General features: G+C 45.4%; 1 protein-coding gene across 4 annotated transcripts in view; it reads left to right on the top strand.

The window, feature by feature from the left end:
* RGS6 (regulator of G-protein signaling 6) overlaps positions 1–19,758 on the top strand; it is a 192,008-nt gene that overhangs the window by 100,059 nt on the left and 72,191 nt on the right. For all 4 annotated transcript variants that reach the window (XM_010855815.1, XM_010855814.1, XM_010855813.1 and 1 more), the window contains exons 5-10: positions 3,383–3,447; positions 7,377–7,453; positions 10,019–10,100; positions 11,655–11,729; positions 13,614–13,712; positions 14,800–14,861. In XM_010855815.1, coding sequence (XP_010854117.1) covers positions 3,383–3,447; positions 7,377–7,453; positions 10,019–10,100; positions 11,655–11,729; positions 13,614–13,712; positions 14,800–14,861 — 460 coding nt within the window. The remainder of the gene's footprint in view (positions 1–3,382; positions 3,448–7,376; positions 7,454–10,018; positions 10,101–11,654; positions 11,730–13,613; positions 13,713–14,799; positions 14,862–19,758) is intronic.

Here is a 19,758-nt window from a genome sequence, read left to right as displayed (position 1 = left end):
TTGTTGGCAGGACTGATGCTGAAGCTGAAACTCCACTAGTCTGTCTATCTGATGCAAAGAACTGACTCATTGAAAAAGACCCTGATGCTGGGAAAGATTGAAGGTGGGAGAAGGGGATGACAGAGAATGAGATGGTTGGATGGCATCATGGACTCAATGGACATGAGTTTGAGCAAGCTTCGGGAGTTGGTGATGGACAGGGAAGCCTGGTGTGCTGCAGTCCATGGGGTTGCCAAGAGTCAGACATGACTGAGCGACTAAACTGAACTGAGTAGAGACAGAAAGTTTGGAAAGGGAGTCAATTTTTAAGGACATTCAAATATGATAGGTTCAATGTTTTTTCAATGTTTAATTGCACATGTAGTACATGAATCTATTGACTGTAAAGATTTTTTATTGCATTCTGTTTTTGTCCTGGTGGGATGCCAGTGAGCTTGAGATGGCAGTGGGTATCCAAGTGATATGCTGGCATGAGGGCAAAATAGACAAGTATTTTTCCAATGAGAAATCACATATCCATAAAAAAAAGCCAGCATCTGAGCTTAAAACAAGTCCCCGGATGCCCTGTAAGAGGACTTGGCTTTTGTTGCCAGTGGTCACTTGATGGGTTGGGTATCAGAGGGAACACTGCTGAGCCACTGAGGAAGCACACAGGCCCCAGGGAGGGCCCCTCAACTGCTGCTTGCTGCCTCCCCAGTGGGGTGGACAGACTGCCCAATGCATGACATTCGCTGCACAGGAAGGGGCCCACCAGTGTGCCACCATATAACTCATGCTCATCAGGAGAGGTACCTTTGCCTTCTGCGCATGGTACTTTACTTCTCAACTTAGCTGATCCCTTTTGACCCAGATGGGCTGGAAATTTCTTGGGATGATCCCACTTAAATAAAGACCAAATCTGGGTTAGACTTTCCAGAGTTTCTAATTTGGCCAATATTAAATACTGTGAGGGACCTCCCTGGTGGTACAATGGATAAGAATCCGCCTGCCAATACAGGGGACACAGGTTTGATCCCTGGTCTGGGAAGATCCCACATGCCTTGGGCACCAAAGCCCACGCACCACAACTACTGAGCCCACGTGCTGTAGAGCCTGTGCTCCGCAACAAGAGAAGCCTCTGCAGTGGGAGGCCCGCACACTACAACTAGAGTCGCCCCCACTCGCCTCAGCTGGAGAAAGCCCACGTGCTGCAACAAAGACCAACGCAGGCAAAAATCAATTAAAAAATAACCCCGTCCAAGGCAGTGCTGCCAAAGCAGCTCCAGTTATACTGCTTAAGGACCACTGAGACCAGGGGCGGGTGACAACTTCCTGCTACAAGTTGCCTCCAGTTCCACAGGCCAAGAGACCAAAGGAGGTACCTTTTAACACAGCAGACACCCCTTATCTGACACAGAGCAGAGCTGTGGCTGTTTGTTTCACTGGAAAAGTTGGTTAGGAGAGAATCATGAAAAAGTGATACATGCATACCTTAACCACTTCAAATGAATGGAGAATATACCAAGGAATATTCATTCAAGAGCCTTTTGAGGTAGGACCAAAGATTCTCTTTGATTTTCGGTCCCCATAATTTGAGTTTCTTTCTTAAATAAACCACACTTGAAATAAACCACCCAGTTTTGACCTCCTTAAAGTACATCAAGAATTTAAAAAATACTTTTAAAGCAACTGTATGTTGACCTCTCTCATATTTTTATTCTTTTTTTCATGTTTTTTTTTTTTCCAATTATCTTACCCATACCAAAGTTATCAGCAATTGTCTTAGCTGACTCTCCTTTATCAAGTTGTTCCAAACCATTCAGCTAGGTCTTCATAGAAACAACTGTACTCTCTCTTTTCACATTAATTCCATCAGTGTGTGTAACATTTAGTGAATGTACGTTATTAGAATAACAGGTATGCCTGACATAAGCAGATTCGAGAACAAACACAACTGACCCTCACTCACAAACTCGAATGATATGAGAAATGTGGGCATACAGAGGAGACTTCTGCCAGAAGGCTCCAGCATATTGTAGTCTGCATCAGGAAAATTTTCAGACCACGTGAGCAGGTTGGTTAACCCAGCAAGGAGTTGACTAGAGTTCCTGATATAATTAGGTTGTCAAACAGCAGATCAGTCCTGGTCCTCTCTGACCTTCTCTCCTAGTCATCCTATTACTCATTCATACCATTTGTCTATTGTCTCCCCTGGGTCATTCTACTTGGCACTGGAGAGGGAAGGAGATACTGAAGAAGCGGAGGCAGGAGAGGAAGTGATGAAGGCCATGTTGGAGGAAGAATATCCTGACAATTGTAGGCCAATAGCCCTTGCTGAGCTTGGGAAGAGACACCTAAATTGCCTTCCCTTCCCACTGTCCACTCACTCGACCTGGCAGGCCCTGGAGCTTGGTGCAGGGGTCCATGCTGAGTAGGACACAGCCTCTGCCCTAGGAAAGCCTTCAGCCTGGAGCAGGGACAGCTGGTAAACTCACAAGTACTGCACAATTGAATTAGGTCCAACGGTTGAGGATGGATAGATGCGATCAGGAACACCAGGCTGGATCTTCAAAGTGGTAGATGGTTTCCAGATGGAGGGAAATAAGACGGCAGAGGAAAAGGTCTCCAGGCAGTGGACACATACACAGAGAAGTGGAACCGAAAGGGTTTGGTAGCCTCACATGCCTTAATACCCATTGGAAGGACTGATGCTGCAGCTGAAGTGCTAATACTTTAGTCACCTAATGCAAAAAGCTGACTCATTGGAAAAGACCCTGATGCTGGGAAAGATTGAATGCAGGAGGCGAAGAGGGCAACAGAGGATGAGATGGTTGGATGACATCACTGACGCATTGGACATGAGTTTGAGCAAACTCCAGGAGATAATGAAGGACAGGGAAGCCCAGTGTGCTGCAGTCCATGCAGTCACAAAGAGTCAGACATGACGGAGCAACAAGAGCAACATGCCTGAATGAGGGAGGGAAGAGGTTGATAAGACAAGCAGAGGCTAGATCTTGAACAAACAAACAAAATGCCGCCTTTAGAAGCCTGACCTTTCTTCGAGGTCGCTAAGGTGTCAATGCAGGAAATTTAGGCAGTAAGGTAACATGGTCATATTTATGAAAGGTCGCACTGATGGAGGATGTTTGGGATGAAGCAGAGTGAGGAGGATGAAGGGAGGTTGTCAGGATCGGATGGGGGGGTCCTCATCCTATCCTGACCTATAGAAATATTCCTAGAGGTCAGATGGCATGCATCCACAGAAAAACATATTCTTCACCACACAGTGCTGGGCATATAGTGAGGGCTGGCTGGCTGGATGAGTGGATGAACAAATGAGTGGGTGGATTATGATTCCACCATACTGCTAGTCTTACATGTGTTGTAATTTCTCTTCCTTCAGCCATCTACCTCTGTAAGAGGACAATGCAGAATAAAGCAAGGCTGGAACTGGCAGATTATGAAGCAGTAAGTATGATTATTTTCCAGGTACGGTGTAGGAGGAGAGTATAAACTACCTTCAGCTCTGACTCAGCTTGCATTTTTCCCTTTTTCTTCCCCCAACTCCTTCAGACAGTGGAAAGGAAGTCTCTTCTATTTCCCTTTTTTTGTTCTCAGCTCTTCTTACCATCACAGTATAATCATATCTTTATATAAAGGACTCTCAAATCTCAGCAATAAAAAAACAACTCAGCCTAAAAATTGGCAAAGGACTAGAACAAACACTTCACCAAAGAGGGCTTAAGTATGACAAAGAAGCATATGGAAAGATGTTCAACAGCCATTAGAGAAGTACATACTAAATCCATGATGAGATGCCACTACACATCAGAATGGCTAAAATTAAAAGTACTGATAGTTCAGGTGCTGGTAAGGATGTGGTGGTCTCCTATATTGCTGGTGGGAATGCAAAAGGGTGTGGCCACTCTGAAAAATGGTTTGGCAGTTTCTCATCAAGTTCAACGCACACGTACCATATACAACCAAGTAATCCCACTTTAATATAACTACATACATACCCCCAGAGAAATCAGAACTTACAGCCACACAAAAACCTGTACACTAATGTCCATGGTAGCTTTATGTGTGATACCTCAAAGATGAAAACAATCCAAATGCACTTTTACAGATGAATGGTTAAATGAACTACTCTACAGCCTTGGAACAGAATACTATTCTACCCTGAAAAGGAATGAATTATTAATCCAACCACTTGGATGAGTATCAAAGACATTATGTTGAGTGAAAGAAGTCAGTCTCAAAAGATTGCAAACTGTGATGTTCCAGTTATGTGAAAAAGCTGTCATGAGGGAAAACAGATCAGTGGCTGCCAGGATACATGCAGATATAAAGAGATGGCATGAAGGAATTTGTGGGGTGGGGGGCAATGATGGAACCATTCTGTATCCTGATTGTGGTGGTGGTTAACCATGCATATACATGTGTTAAAATTTATATTACTATATACCAAAAGAAGAAAAACAAATTTACTATATGATCTTTTTTTTTAGCTTAATATATGATAATTTTTTAAAATTGCATCTTCAGACCCAATTCACCAGGACTTGGCAGTAGATGCAAAATCTTAGGACCAAATCCAATCCAGAAGACAAGACGGATGTCAGATGGAGATATACACTCCCAACTTTCCTCCTCCTTCTTTCACAAGGCATGATTGCTTGCAGAAACTGGAGACCCCACCGCGCTCATATCCACCCCCATTTAATAGAGCCAAAGCACAGCGAACTTGGAAGAGTCACAGATAATGTTTTAAGTATTTAAAACCTGGGATTGCAAGATCTTTTCCCCCAAACCACTGTTTGTACAGGTCACAGAAAACCTAGAATATTGGCTGGCTTTTCACAGGCCCTCCAGGGGAGGCATTGTGGAGCCATGAAATGACTGAAGGGCTGACAGCCAGGAGACGGGGAACATCAGGGGCAGTGAAGACTCCTCACCCCTGGATACTCCAGCATGAACAGCTCCTTCAGATTCACCCGTCTCCCCATGTCCCTCCCACTCTCATGGCCTCAGTCTTCCGAAGCAAGAGTGAGGCCCTGCTCACCAGACCTTGTCACTCATGGGTACCAGCACCCAAGTCCACCCATCCACTGAGCCACCACTCCCTTCTCTGCAGCCCACGGGGCACGTGCCTGCCCTCAGAGCACATGGGTTCTATGGGTGCATGAGGGCACCTCGCTCCACTCTGTGGTCCCACTGGCATCACAGGACCTGTGGGCTGGCAGGGAGACAGTAGTGCAGGATGCAGAGCAGAAGTTCACTGGAAGCCTTGGGCCCTGGCTAAAGTTGGCTTATCCATGGGAGCCAAGAAACATAAGTGGGTTGGGACTTTATGATCTCCCCAAGCGTCCCCAGCCTGGTAGTTTTATGGCTCTGAGCGTCCTAGGCACCCAGTCCCACCCCCCTATCTGCCCTCATGTGCCAGCAACCACTCCTCTCCCAGAAGACCACTGCCTGGCTCTTTGGGCGTCAAGCACCAAGTGCTTTAACTTGGACATGACTACATCCCTTCCCGAACATGACCTACAGGAACAACCCAGAGTGCAGAAGCACGTGGCCCCTCCATCCTGTGTCTCCCCTCCCAGTAGTTCCCGTGTTTTTAAAAAAGCTCCTGAATAGAAACACGACAGCACCAACTCCTAACATACTTTACTCTGTTTTCTATTCTCTTGCCCTACAACATTCTGCTTTGGTATTGGTAAAGAATATGGCATTAAGATGTTCTTTCACATTGAAGTTCTGTCTAAAAGTGGTTAGAAACTAAAAAAAATTTTGTTTTCACAATTCAGTAATTATATTATTTTTATGTATATTATATAATTTCATTATTTTTTCCTGATGGCATAGTATCTTTGTAAAAACAAAAATTCAAACAACAAAGAAAGCAGAGAAAGAATCCTGCAGTCCTTTTTTCTATACATACATTTTTTTATAATAAACTTAGATCACACTGTAAACATTTATTGTGTAAGCTGCTTCTTTCTCCAGTCATATACTGTAAGGATGTTGAGACTTTTCCTATAGCAGCAATAATAATCTACAGTCTCATTTTTAATGGCTGTCTAGTATTCCATGGTATGACTGTATCATGATTTAGGTAACTGCTTCCCAGTTGACTGACATTCAGGCTTTACCAGCTTTGCTTCTTGTGAACAGTGAAAAAAACAAAAGTGGAAAAAAAAGTGAAAGTTGCTCAGTCGCATCCAACTCTTTATGACCCCATGGCTATACAGTCAGTCCATGGAATTATCCAGGCCACAGAACTGGAGTGGGTAGCCTATCCCTTCTCCAGGGGATCTTCCCAACCCAGGGATCGAACCCAGGTCTTGAACCCAGGTCTCCTGCATTGCAGGCAGATTCTTTACCACCTGAGCCACAAGGGAAGCCTAAGAATACTGGAGTGGGTAGCCTATCCCTTCTCCAGGGGATCTTCCTAAGCCAGGGAATGAACCAGGGTCTCCTGCATTGCAGGCAGATTCTTTACCAACTGAGCTATCAGGGAGAATCAAATGGTTGGTTTTTTGAAATGTTTACACAGCAAGCCTTGGTAATAACTGAGTTTACATGCATTGGTCTTCAACCAAAGCTCCTTTTATATTAATAATCCACTAATGAGGGTAATCAATTAGTTTTGGCATGAGCTCTATGAAAACACACAGCATAATGTGGGCTCTTGCCTTGCATTCCATCAGAATTAGGCGAGTCATTAAGGGACCTGTCAGACACCCCGCCTCACTGTCCTATCGTGCCACTAGGTTGAGCAACAGACTTTGCCAAAAGGCTTCTTCCCTCTCCCTCTAAAGGTGACCCAGAATGCCTTTTCTTTCCTATGGTTTTTGCGTTTTCCTTTCATGAACATCACAAACCTGGGCACTCCCTTCTTTCCCACTTTTGAATCTGGACTTTCAAAGTGATTAATGCAAGGCCCTCTGGGTTCTCCTTTTCTGCCACCTTCTAGCCCCCTGATTGCTAGAAGACAAATCTTGAGAATTCCATTCTTGGTCTTGCAGTCAGTTGCAAAGACCCCTCTCGTTCCTTCCCTAAACCCAGCGTGTTTGAACAATCACATCCAGTCTCCCTGTCTTCAGTGGCCTTTATAAATGCTGTGTGAGTCATGTTCCTGTAAAACACACAAGAAAAGAAGAATCGGGGAACCACACAGACTTCAGCCTTAATGGACGTGTAAATGAATATTAATAGTTCTCTGTACAACAGGGTCTGGTGCAATGTCAAACTGGGTTCATGTCCGGTGGATTTAAAGTAGGGCCCTGCTGTTTTGTTGCAAGTAACCAAAATAGATGGCTGCCTTGTAATAAGTATCGATGTGCAAACTCACGATGATTAATGCCTTCTTGTTGATTTTCATTTCTCTTTAGGAAAACTTAGCAAGACTTCAGAGGGCCTTTGCAAGGAAGTGGGAATTCATCTTTATGCAAGCAGAAGCACAAGTCAAGTAGGTGAACTTCACAGGACCCCTTGCAAAGAGAAAAAGACTCTCTGGAATTTAGAGGTGGTATGAGAGTGAGGTTTCCTTCCATCCAGCCGTGGTTGGTCACTGTCTCTCTCATGACAACAACTGGGCAGAAATCAAGGTCAGGATGGATAAGTTGCATTTCTATCACCCACGACACCCTGAAATAATCTCCAAAGTGTGTGTTCCAGCAGGTAATGAGGTCCCTCCCAAATGTATAACTCTGGTTCTAAGAAGCTGTACCTAATTCCCAAGGAGATTTCCAAATCTTCTGTGCTTGGAAGCTGAAAAACACTAGACCCACTTTATTTGTTGGTCTAGAAATTTCATCTTTCTAGGAAAACATTCTGGAGTTTTAGGAAAGCCAACAAGCGGCACCTCCTCCATCTCTCCTAAGGGGAAGGGTTCAGAACCAATCAAAAACAAGGCACAGAAGTCAGACATTTGGAGTCCAAGATGTCAGACTGCTACTCATAAAACTAGTGATGGGACATGATTTTGGATCTATGACCACAAATCATTGCCCTAGAATTACAGTGTCCCATCCAGGGCAGACCTGGGTATCTGTAGTAACACCCCCCGATCCGAGGGCAGAGTCAAGCCTGTAAGTTTACTGCCTGCAGAGAACAGCTGTCCTGAGAACAGACTGACCCAGACTGGGCCCAGATGGACCAACCTCAGCTTTCTCTATTTCTTTTTTCAAATGTGCCAATAAGTTAAATCAAGAAGAGATGAGAGGAGGAGAAAGTCAGAGTGTTTTTTCCACATTCTTCCCTCCTAGGGAGTGTAGTGGAAATGCCTTTCTCTGTAAGGAAACAGAAGTGGGCAGTGAATGTCCCCCAGCCCAGAAACATGGTCATCAACCAGATCCTTTTGATTCTGGGAAACAGGCTTGCTCAGGTGGGGTTGTCTCTTGTCCTTTTCGGCAGCAGGCTCTGATTTAGCTGCAAGTGATGATAGAAGAAATGGGACAGAGGAGGGGGTGGGGAAAGGATGCTGAACTGGGAGGAGGTGAGTATCTTTTCTCTGGGCACCACTTGCACCTGAGGAGCCCCCGTGGGTCTTCAAAGGGCCCCTCCCCACACTCTGGGCAGTGTTGCAGCCCACCCCCAGGGCTGTGCTCAGGCTGATGAGCAGTCTGCTTGCAGCTGGAAACGACGTGAGGTCCTTGGGTCCCATGAACTGTACCCCTCCTCCCCTCCCCCTGCAACCTCTGCCCCCTACCCATGATTCCACGTGCACGCACCCTGACCTCAGTGCTCCCCACAGCCCCTGAGGAAGGAGAAGGCAGGCGGGTTGGGGAGGGGTGAGAAGGAGGAAGAATTGAGCCAGTGCACTCAGGAACCACTGGGAAGAGAAGGTCTGATTTACACTTTCAGGACCACACAGCATCATCGCACGTTATAAAAGGAGGGGGAAATACCCCTTTGTATATATATGGTATTTCTCGATTCCCTGTTTTGATTAACTCTGTGATTACATTATAATTCTGGGCCGTTTAAGTACACAGCAATTCTCACAAAAATCACAGGGTTATTATGACTTTATTTTAGTCTAGTAAACTAAAGTACTCCCAAGAGAGCAAAGAACCAGGAGTTACACAGCAATTAATTGAAGTTACTTTCTACTTAGATAACATGGAGTAATGCAGGCTGCTTTTTAAGGCTCTTACCAATGCTCCTGATCACAACATGAAAAATCTGTCTGTCTTGCAATTTGTGCCTCCCTCAGCTGAGGCCAGTGATATTTGCCTTCTGAATCTTGTCATACACCAGGGCTATTACTTTGCTTTTAGAGAACCAGATGGTTTAAGTAACTTTTAAAACATGTGAAAAGTGTGTTCGTCACTCAGTCATGTCTGACTCTTTGCGACCGCATGGACTGTAGCCCGCGCCAGGCTCCTCTGTCCACAGAATTTTCCAGGCAAGAGTACTGGGGTGGGTTGCCATTTCCTTCTCCAGGGGATCTTCCCGACCCAGGGATTAAAACCAGGTCTCCTGCATTGCAGGCAGATTCTTTACTATCTGAGCCACCAGAGAAGTACTATTTTAAAACACATAACTGCAGCATTTTGAAGACATTTCTACTGATTCTGAAGCTAAAGCAAACTTTCGGATTTGAGGATGAAAGATTACAAGCCTATGGTTATATTCCTTCTCATAACTTGAATATGCAGTGTCCTTTGATAAGGTGGGGGACGGGGGAGGATGACAACAACTAATGCAGTTCTTAATAATCCAAATCTTAATAATTCAAAAGGACAGCTGCATTCCTGAACACTGGATAGGCTCACCCTATTCATTATACGTAATCAGTAATTTGCACTCTAGCTGAAAACACGCTCTCTTACCATGTGTGGGCTTCTTGAGGGTTCCTTGAGGGAACTATGCACCCATATCATACAGCTCTGCAGAGAGCAGGAGCCACACAGGTGCCAAGAGCCCTGTGTACACTAAGCTCCTAAAAATGGGACCTAGAGCTGGCACGTGGATCAGGAAGGAAAAACAGAAGAAAAAGCCTCTGATTTCCCTTTTTTCACTCTTCCAGGATTGATCGGAAAAAGGATAAAACAGAAAGGAAAATTTTGGATAGTCAAGAACGAGCCTTTTGGGATGTCCACAGGCCAGTGGTGAGAAAGCTCTGCTTGGTTCTCTATTTTTCAATTTTCTCTCTTCCTTCACTTAAAAGAAAAGACTGTCTTTAGCCACGAGGCATCTCACTCTTAAGAAAATTGCTAAGCTTTGTGAAATTGCTTTTGCCATTCACTTGGATCATCTCAGTAGATCTTCTGGTATGTATATCAGTTCCACCTTTTAAAAATGATTCATTCACGAAATATGGAATTGCAAATGGTGGAGCTGTGGGAATTCCACCCAGGGAACTTTGGGCCCCAAAGTTTACAGTCCTAAAATAAGCTTTTCCATTTCTAATGTTATTCAATTCCAACTTCTAGAGTATTCTCTTTCAAATGCAACCGATTGATGTTACTCACAGTCACTGGTGATTGAAAGCACTGAATTAATGGATTCTGAGTCATTATCCTGGGAGAAATACAGGGTTAGTTTCTTGCAAGCCTCCAGTCACATTTTCATCAACCAATCAATACAGAACCTAGTTTAAAGTGTGTTTCAGCTTAAAGCCACCTTATTTAATGTATATTGTTGATCACTGACTTTGAACTCACAGCGCACGCCTGGATGGCACATATCTTACACACCTCTTTTCTCCATAAAGCAAACCCTAAGCCTTCGTGCCCTTAGGAACATGAGACAGCACATCAGCACTGGGCTTCGGGGCCATGTTAAACACCCAAATCACCAACAAAAAACACAAAAATGTGTAAAACACAGTGCTAAGTAGACCATGAAAAGGACGCTTGTTTACGGCAGGAGAGGAAACAAGAAGGTGCCTCCCAGGGAACATGCAGGTCAGGCAGCTCAACATTTTTGCTGCTCTGTGCATATGCACCAGTGACCATGAAGTCACCACGAGCATCAGTGTGGGAATTATAAGTAGATTTCAGCAAGTAGGCAGATTCACAAATACAAAATCCATGAATAATGAGATCTGATGCATTTCCAATTTCATGTTATTAAAACAAATTTTGCATTTTCCTCATGAAATGAAACTAAGATGAATAAATTATGTCAGCCTTCCTCAAGTCTGATTAGAAGCAAAACCATAGCCTGCCAGGCTCCTCTGCCCATGGAATTTTCCAGGCAAGAATACTGGGATGGGTTGTCATTTCTACTCCAGGGGATCTTCCCAATCCAGGGATCAAACTGGCGTCTCTTGCATTTCCTGAATTGGCAGGCGGATTCTTTACCACCAGTGCCACCTGGGAAGCCCTTAGGTGGCTAGGTGTGTGAAATAACAACGGCTCTAATTGAAGCCATCCACTGCTTTGAATAATGAGTTTACTCGTATAAACTGTACACTGTACCGTCTACATACCATCCTTAGATAATATGAGCTATGTTATTTTATTTCATGTGAGAACTCTGTGGAGGAACACATATTACAGATGGAAACACCTTTGTAAAAACAAATTGTCAATGGCAAAATGGAGGTAGTCATGTATTATGTGTAACAGGAAAGACAAAAACTGGTTCTGAGGGTGTCACTTGAGCCAACTTGGAAGGTATGATTTTCACTTAGTAATTTATATGATTTTTTTTCTCAGCCAGGCTGTGTGAACACAACAGAAATGGATATCAGAAAATGTCGACGTTTGAAGAACCCACAAAAGGTTAAAAAGGTTCGCTAGTTTAGCTGAATTAAAATTCTTGATGGGAATTGCCCTTCCATTTTGAATACTGTTCAAATAACAATTTGCTATTTGTAGTTCTCCCTGTTTCATCCTTGGAAACCATTTCATTCATTCTACAAGTGTTTATGGAGTGGCAGGGGTGGGCTTGGCTGCAGAAATACAGTGGCAAGTCCTACAAGTGAAAGTGAAAGTCGCTTAGTCATGTCTGACTCTTTGGGACCCCATGGACTATACAGTCCATGGAATTCTCCAGGCCAGAATACTGGAATGGGTAACCTTTCCCTTCTCCAGGGGATCTTCCCAACCCAGGGATCAAACCCAGGTCTCCTGCATTGCAGATGGATCTTTACCAGCTGAGCCACAAGGGAAGCCCAAGAATACTGGAGTGGGTAGCCTGTCCCTTCCCCAGCAGATCTTCCTGACCCAGAAATTGAACTGGGGTCTCTTGCATTGCAGGCAGATTCTTTACCAACTGAGCTATCAGGGAAGTCCCTAGCCCACAGCCTGGTAGGCATGAAGCAAGCCACCAGGCGATGGTGGGAAGTTCAGGATGGTTCAGGAACACCAGGAGGGGGCACCAGACCAGGGGCTTCCCAAGGATTTCCATAGCAGTCTCAAGGGTACAGAGGTCCAAAGTAGCTCTTGACTCTGGGGAGGCAGTGGAGAGGAAAGGACACATAAGGAACCATAAGTAATGAGATCCCACAGGGCCTGGCTTGATACTTTGACACAAGTGAAAGTCTTAGTATAGTTAGATCTCCCCCAAGTCAAACCACCAACTCATCCAGCCATGAATGATCCTGTGGCCATTTGTGTTTCACTGGACTGGAAAAGGCAGTGATTCTCTCTCATCTATATATGTGTCATGATGTATGTATCAACTCCTTCATTTTACTTATATATTTTGTTCTCCTTCACTTATTGGTACCCACTGTATTATTCTTTTTTAAAATCTTACATAAAAGAATCTTTGTTATTATCATTGCAGTCAGGAAAGTATACGAGTATGTTGCTGTCATTTCACAATACCAGGGTAATGGAAGGCCAGAATAAACAGATGACAGATTCAACATCTTCATATTTTTACGTTAGTCTTAAAATGTCCTCATTTCATCTTTAAAGACCCCCTAATTCTAATATTCCAGAATTTCATGGAGCCCATGTGCACATTATCTGAGCCTTCCATGATATTGTAGATTTCAACTATAAACTGTACCCTTCAGGGTTATTTTTCTTTCCCAGAACAAAGAGTGCCTTTAATGTGTTTCTAACAAAAGGAACAGATTAAAAGTAGCCATACCTGTGATTATGTGGGAAAACTGAGTCCAGAAAACTGGTCAGAAGAAAAGGAACAAATATGAAACCCTCCCATCTCAAGTTTGTACCAGAGAGGCATAACCGATAGAAAGTCTAGAGGGGGTCTCTTTGTGCATAATGTTTAGCTGTTCTTGAACCTTCTTGTGTCTCAGAATCACCTTGAGCATTTGATAAAAGTGCAGGCTCCCCAGCTCCACCCACAAAGATTCTGGTTCAGTGAGTCTGGGCTAGAGTTTGGCAATGTGCATCTTTACCAAGTACCCAAGATAATTTTTTGCAGATAGTCTATGGACCATATTTGGAGAAGCACTGTTATGCAAGGAGACCATCAATGAAAGGAAGGATTTTCTAGCAGTGATAACCCAAAGATGGGACCAGTTGTCTCAAGAGCCAGAGTTCCCATCATTGGAGAAATTCAAGCAGAGGCCGATGACTTATTGTCAGGATGTCACAGAGGAGCACAGAAGCATCAGATGAGTGCTCAAAGTAGCTGACCCTTTGGGCCTCCTTCAGCTCTTGAGGGTGCTTGATTCAATGGTCTCGTTTCTTCTCTAGTCTGTGTACGGTGTGACTGAAGAATCCCAGTCGCAAAGCCCGGTGCACATCCCCAGTCAGCCAATCAGGAAAACTACAAAAGAAGACATCCGGAAACAAGTGAGTGAATTGGTTGCTGCACTCACAAAGGGAAACATGGCCAGTTTGAAAACCTTTTGAATGTTCACAGGGAGCTTTAAGTTCCCGGAAAGCACAGTAGAAGCAGCTGTGGGTGACTTGAACCTTCGAGCACTGTGTGTGAATAATTCATGGAGGCTCAAGAGTCAGTAGAAAAGGACATAATGAGTTACCATAACACCATGGGCTGACTGCTGTAGTAGGGTTTTCTACAAGATGCTGTAGGAGCTGGGGGGTGGTGGGGTAGGGTGGGGTGGGCAGGGAGCACTCATGTCACAGGGTCCTTAAAATTGTAATGCACTTTCAGAGTAAACCAGCTCAGGACCACCAACTTCACTGCTCTATTTCAGAAGGAAAGCTGACAAATAGAGCAAGCCCTACTCCCAATGCTATTGCACCATTATTTGGTTCCATGTTATCAGCCTCCATGATGAGGAGTTAACTGGTCAACCCAAGTCAACAGACAGTAGCTGACTAATTACATTACTCCTTTCCAGGCGTTCACTGGTGACTTGAGGGGCTACTTTTTACATTATGCTTTACTGGCTTCTAGGGGGCTCCCAAAGGCATAAACTGTGAGGTGCCTGACCTTGACAAGTTTATTATTGTGTGGGGGAAGGGAAATAGATTATGGAAAATAGCTACTCAATGATTCCAGGTAGGTACACCAAGCACACAGGTGTGATGTAGGTGTGAAAGTTGGGTAGGAGATCACTGGACAAGAGTCAAACCAAATAGTCAGGGTGGTGGGTTACCTCCATGCTGCTTCTAAGCTTTGTAGAATATAGACTGTCTTTAAGTTAGCAATCACTTCCGGGAATCAAGCCTTAAGCCATAACACAGAACAGGAGAATATGTGGTGTAAGCTAAACAGTAAAATGTATTTCTTGAGTGTGGTAAGAATTTCCAAAAGAGGAAAGTAGTTGCTGGAGTGAAACTTAGAGGCCTGGAGAAGTCTGTCCAGAGGATGTGTTTGGCTGTTGGTAGAAATACAGGATTTGGGTTCCTGGGGTGAAAGGGTGAAAATATTCCAGTTTAGTCTTAACGCTTCTGTTCTGTCTTTCCTCAGATAACATTTTTGAATGCACAGATTGACAGACATTGTTTAAAAATGTCCAAAGTGGCTGAAAGGTATGTTTCCCCTTACTGTTATTATTTTTTTATAATTCAACAAAGGAGAAATGTGCCAGGGTTATGGCTGACGAGTGTGTATCAGGAGGCAGACCACAGTCATTTCTTACACTGATGGGTGGAAACACCACAGGCCTGTTTGAGTATAGCTAAGATAGCAGACCTCCCTTGAGTGATGCTAAAAAATGTTCTGTTGCTAAAGCTTTTCAGGAGGGTGGCTGAGAGACCTTGTCAATCAAGGAAGAACCTTAAAAGCTACATAATGCACATTTACCTTCAGCCTCTTGATTAATTCAAATGGAATCGCTCCCTTTTCAGCTGTAAAACGCCCAGATTCACTTTATAGGGGGAAAGAATTATGTGTGCCCTTTGAGGTCCTGGCTGCGCAAACAGGGGGGACTGGACCATCAGGAGGCGTTCCGCCTCCACACACCATCAACCGCCCAACTGCATCGAATCAGCTGGAAAGAAAATATTTGGCACCTGCAGCCTGGCTTCCGCAGGAGCCTTAGTGCTACAATCTGCACCAGGAGTCGGTTCCACTCTGTTAACTCATGGGAGACTTGATTTTGTCAATGAAACAGTCTGTTTTTGAATGTTTTTAAAGACGGGAGACCCCCTGGAGAGTCTATATGGAATAAATCTGAGCAGGTAACCCCAAACTAGAGGTTTATTCATCCATATGCTACTGTTAAAGTGGCAACCAGTATCTGAAGACTCAAGGGCTTGAGCTGGGTCTTAGTATTTATTGGTCATCACAGTAAAGTGGGTCCTTTAAGCCCACCTGACACAGAGGACTGGCTGTGTGTTCAACCTGTAAGCCTTTTCTCTGCTGGCCCCTGGGTTCATCCACATCTCCTTTCTAGATAAATAACAGCAAAAAAATCAAGCCAAAGAAAACTCCATACACAAACGCCAAACTGGGATTCACACTTTGCCCTTAAGTGGCCAAGGACATCCTTGGATATGGGCTCATCTCTTTGATGGCATCTCGTATCTATCCCGGGACTTCTCAGTAGTGTCACAATTGACATTCTGGACCAAATACTTGTTGGTGGCAGGAGGCTGTCCTGTACATGACGTTTTGCAGCATCCTTGACCTCTACCCACGTATGTGTGCTGTGACTCAGTCATTTCCTACTCTTTGCAACCCCATGGACTGTCACCTGCCAGGCTTCTCTGTCCATGGGATTTCCCAGGCAAGAATACTGGAGTGGGTTGCCATTTCCTTCTCCAGGGGATCTTCCGGAGCCAGGGATTGAACCCACGTCTCCTGCACTGGCAGGCAGATTCTTTACCTCTGCACCACCTAGGAAGCCCTTGACATCCACCCGCTAGATGCCAAAACCCCACCTCACAGTTTATGACAACAAAAATGTTCTCACACACCATCAAATGTCCCAGGAGGGGGCAAAATCGACCCCACTGAGAATTCCTGATATTCCTATTTTCCCCTAATGCACATGCTTGAGAAGGTTGCCATGGCTGGAGCTCACCTCACATTAGACAAGTGTTCTAGGGGTCACAGTTTTAGCCTGGCAGGCTGGGGAGCCTCCTCACCCCACTATCATAATGTGGGGCTTTCGGAGTACCAGGCTCTGAGGTTGCTTTTCAAACCTCGCTGTGGTTGTCTTCGTCCCAGCAGAGTGCTTGTGAGTGAAACAGCTGGGAGGACCTGGGCTCCCCTGGTGTCGTAGCCTATGAGGAACTGCAAGCTTCTTTGTCTGTGAATGGGGGACAGTAATGTCTGTCCTGGCTGTCCTAGGATCAGAGCTAGCCGTGGAAGGACACTCTAAAGTTTGCAGACCTGGGAGAGCATGTATGTGGGAGTGTCTTTCCCTTGGTCTGCTTGCTAGGGTCAGTGGTTTTGTGCCTGATCATCCAGGTCGGGGATGGGGTTAAGACTGGAGAGTCTTAAGCCATCGTGCTAGGAATTAGACTCAGTGATTCAGAGTAGACCAGGGAAACTGTGTTTTGAATACCCCATGGTGGACTGACCAGGTCTCTGAGGATTTGGGGAAGCTACTACCCACCACGCACAGAGACCTGAGAGCTCACATCAGAAGGGACACCCAGCCTGGTCTCATCTTTGGGGTGGAGGGAAAGATCCCAACCCCGTCAGCACAAGGGTGGCCAGCTGGGTGGGTGTGCATGGCAGGAAAGGAGACAGCCCTGGCGGGGGCGGGGAGCCTGAGCGGTACATTGTTTGTTTACAGGCCTCACCTGGTACCATCTAATTATGCTTGAGAGCCTGCTCACACCCGAAGAGATTATTCATTCCGACCCTGCCCTCCTCACTCCCCAGCCTGAAGCTTTCACGAGTCTCCGCCCCGCAGAGACTGCATTTTATTCCCAGCAGCAGTAACTGGCAACTTTTCAATGTGACACAAGGGTTTTTCATTAGAGCCACAGGAAACCCCCAGATAGAGAGGAGGAGGGAGAGGAGACGGGTGTTAGCAGGAGATAAAGCAGCCTGGAGCCTTGGTCTGTCAGTGGCTCGGTGGGGGGTGAGAATAGGGAGGTGGTGCTGGCAGCTGGCCTTGGGTGCAACTGCGCTGCTCGCCAGAGGTAGCAGCTGAGCTATCACAGGTGGGCAGACCTGGCTTCCCTGGACCCACTCCAGGCGATCGTGGTCATTAGCCAGAAGCCACAGGGCAAAGGACCGCAGCCCGCCAAGAACAGGCACGTGTGGTTTTCCCCTTAGTTCTCTGAGAACTGAAACTGGGGAGAGGGCAGGAGGGCTGGTGATCATAAAAGTCCAGTTCTGAAAAAGGCAGAAGTCAAGATTGAGTCAAAGGATGCAGCCGACGCAGCTGGGAAGAGAAAAAGGAACCTTTGCAAAGTAAATGAGCAGAACCACAGTGCAGGGGATGGATGTGGAGCCAGCCATCTAGGTTTGGATTCCGCCTCTGCCATTGTCCAACTGTGTGATCTTGGGCAGGTTGCTTCACCTCTCTGTGCCTCGGTTCACCTCTTGAAAGGGGAGACAGCAGTGGTGCGTAACTAACAGGGTTCATGAGTTAATCCTCTGCGAGAGCTTGATCTAGTCCTTGGCACTTGCAACACTTGCAGCGAATATGAACAATTATTATTTTCCAGTGTGATGCTTTGGAAAGGAGCAGAATTCAAGTACATAAAATGGCATGAACCTGCTGTGTGGTGTCCAGAGGGACAGAGGACAGGCCAAGGAAAGAGGCTGGCCCTGCAGATGGCAGTTCTTCCCACCTCTTTCATTTCCACTCTCCAGCACATTGAGTCCTGCAGGCTGCCGAAGGCTGGCCCTGCAGCCTCCAGTCTGTGGGTCTCCCTGGGCTGCCTCCTCTGGTACCATGAACCTGGAACCTTTGAGGAAGGAGTTTGGCTCTTCTGTGCAGATTTTCCTGGGTCACCTTGATTTCACCTCTTCTGTCTCATTGTCCCCGTGAGTGGTCAGATGTCCTAAAATGCCTACATCATGGCCACCAAACTGCATTTCCTGGAAGCGGTACCAAAGCCCATCTGAAATGTCACCCAGTTTTGGCTTTAGAAAATATGGTCCCTGCACACACAATGAATTTTCCAGACAAATAATGCTTAACACCTTGAGCTTTTCATTTTAACTATTTTGAATGAGAATATTGCTTTAAAATGCCCTTGCCTTCTTAAAGAAAGAATACTGCCTTTCAGTTAAGTTTTCTGGATAACTCAGGGTCATTGTTCATATATTGTGCTTTAAAATTCTGTCAGTGATCAAGGTCTTACCAAAAGGTTTCCCTTTCCCCTAGTAAAGCAAAAGTGCGGGTCGTTCAGTCATGTCTGACTCTGTGACCCCACGAACTGTAGCCCGCCAGGCTCGTCTGTCCATGGAATTCTCCAGGCAAGAATACTGGAGTGGCTTGCCATTCCCTTCTCCAGGGGATCTTCCTGACCTGGGGATCCAACGTGGGTCTCCTGCATTGCAGGCAGATTCTTTACTGTCTGAGCCATCAGGGCCCCAGACCAGTATGTTCTTTGAGTCTCTGTTTTTGCTTTTTAGTTGCTGCCTTGTTTTCTTATTTCTGTCAGCATGGCTTGTCTCCAGTAGCCCTTCTTCTTCTCTAAACGATTCCCATTTCCAATATGTAGCAGGCCAGGTGTATCAGTTAGCTGTTGCTGAGTAACAGACCACCTGAAAGCATAGTGTCTTCAAACAAGTGGCATTTGCTATTGCTCACATGACTCCCTGCCAGTCTGTGTGCTCACGTGTCTGTGTACATATGTCTATGTCTGCTGGACCACCCTCATGTCTGTGCGCCTCTGTGGATTCGGTTGGCTGCTCTACTGATCTTGCCTGGGATCTCTCACGTGTTTGGTTCAGCTGGTTTAGGATGACCTCGGCTGGGACCATTGGGCAGAGCTTTGCATGGTCTCCCATCCTCCAGCAGGCCGGTTTGACCTTGTTCGCCTGGGGACAGAAGGATTGCAAGCAAGAGAGCAGAAACGTGCAGAGTTCCTTGAGGCTTGAAACTGGCATTCTGACACTTCTGCTGCCTTTTATTAACAAAAGCAAGTCACAGGCCCAGATCAGATTCAAGGACTGGGGAAATACACTCCATTTTTAAAACAGATCTACCGCACCAGAAAATCAAATAATCAAGTTCTTCAGTCTCCATCCAAAAGCAAGAGGAAAAGAGTCTTCATGAGGTGTGCTCTTCTTAATAACAGGCATTGAGCCTTGGGGCATATGTTATTTCATTGTAGACTCTGCTCTGAGGCCCTTTTGGTCATTTATCTGTGTTTCCTCAAGAGGCGAAATTGCCAAATAGATGAGGTCTTGCTCTTCTTTGCAAGAGTGCTCAAGGGGATCCACTTTTTATTCAGCCCAGCTTTATAGCAGTAGGCAAACCAACTTTGAGAATGCAAAAATCTATACATTTCA

This window comes from Bison bison, unplaced genomic scaffold (assembly GCF_000754665.1).
Source record: "Bison bison bison isolate TAMUID 2011002044 unplaced genomic scaffold, Bison_UMD1.0 scf7180017864368, whole genome shotgun sequence".
Lineage (NCBI taxonomy): Eukaryota > Metazoa > Chordata > Mammalia > Artiodactyla > Bovidae > Bison > Bison bison.
Note: the sequence above shows the minus strand (reverse complement) of the source record. Positions and strands in the feature narration are given on the sequence as shown.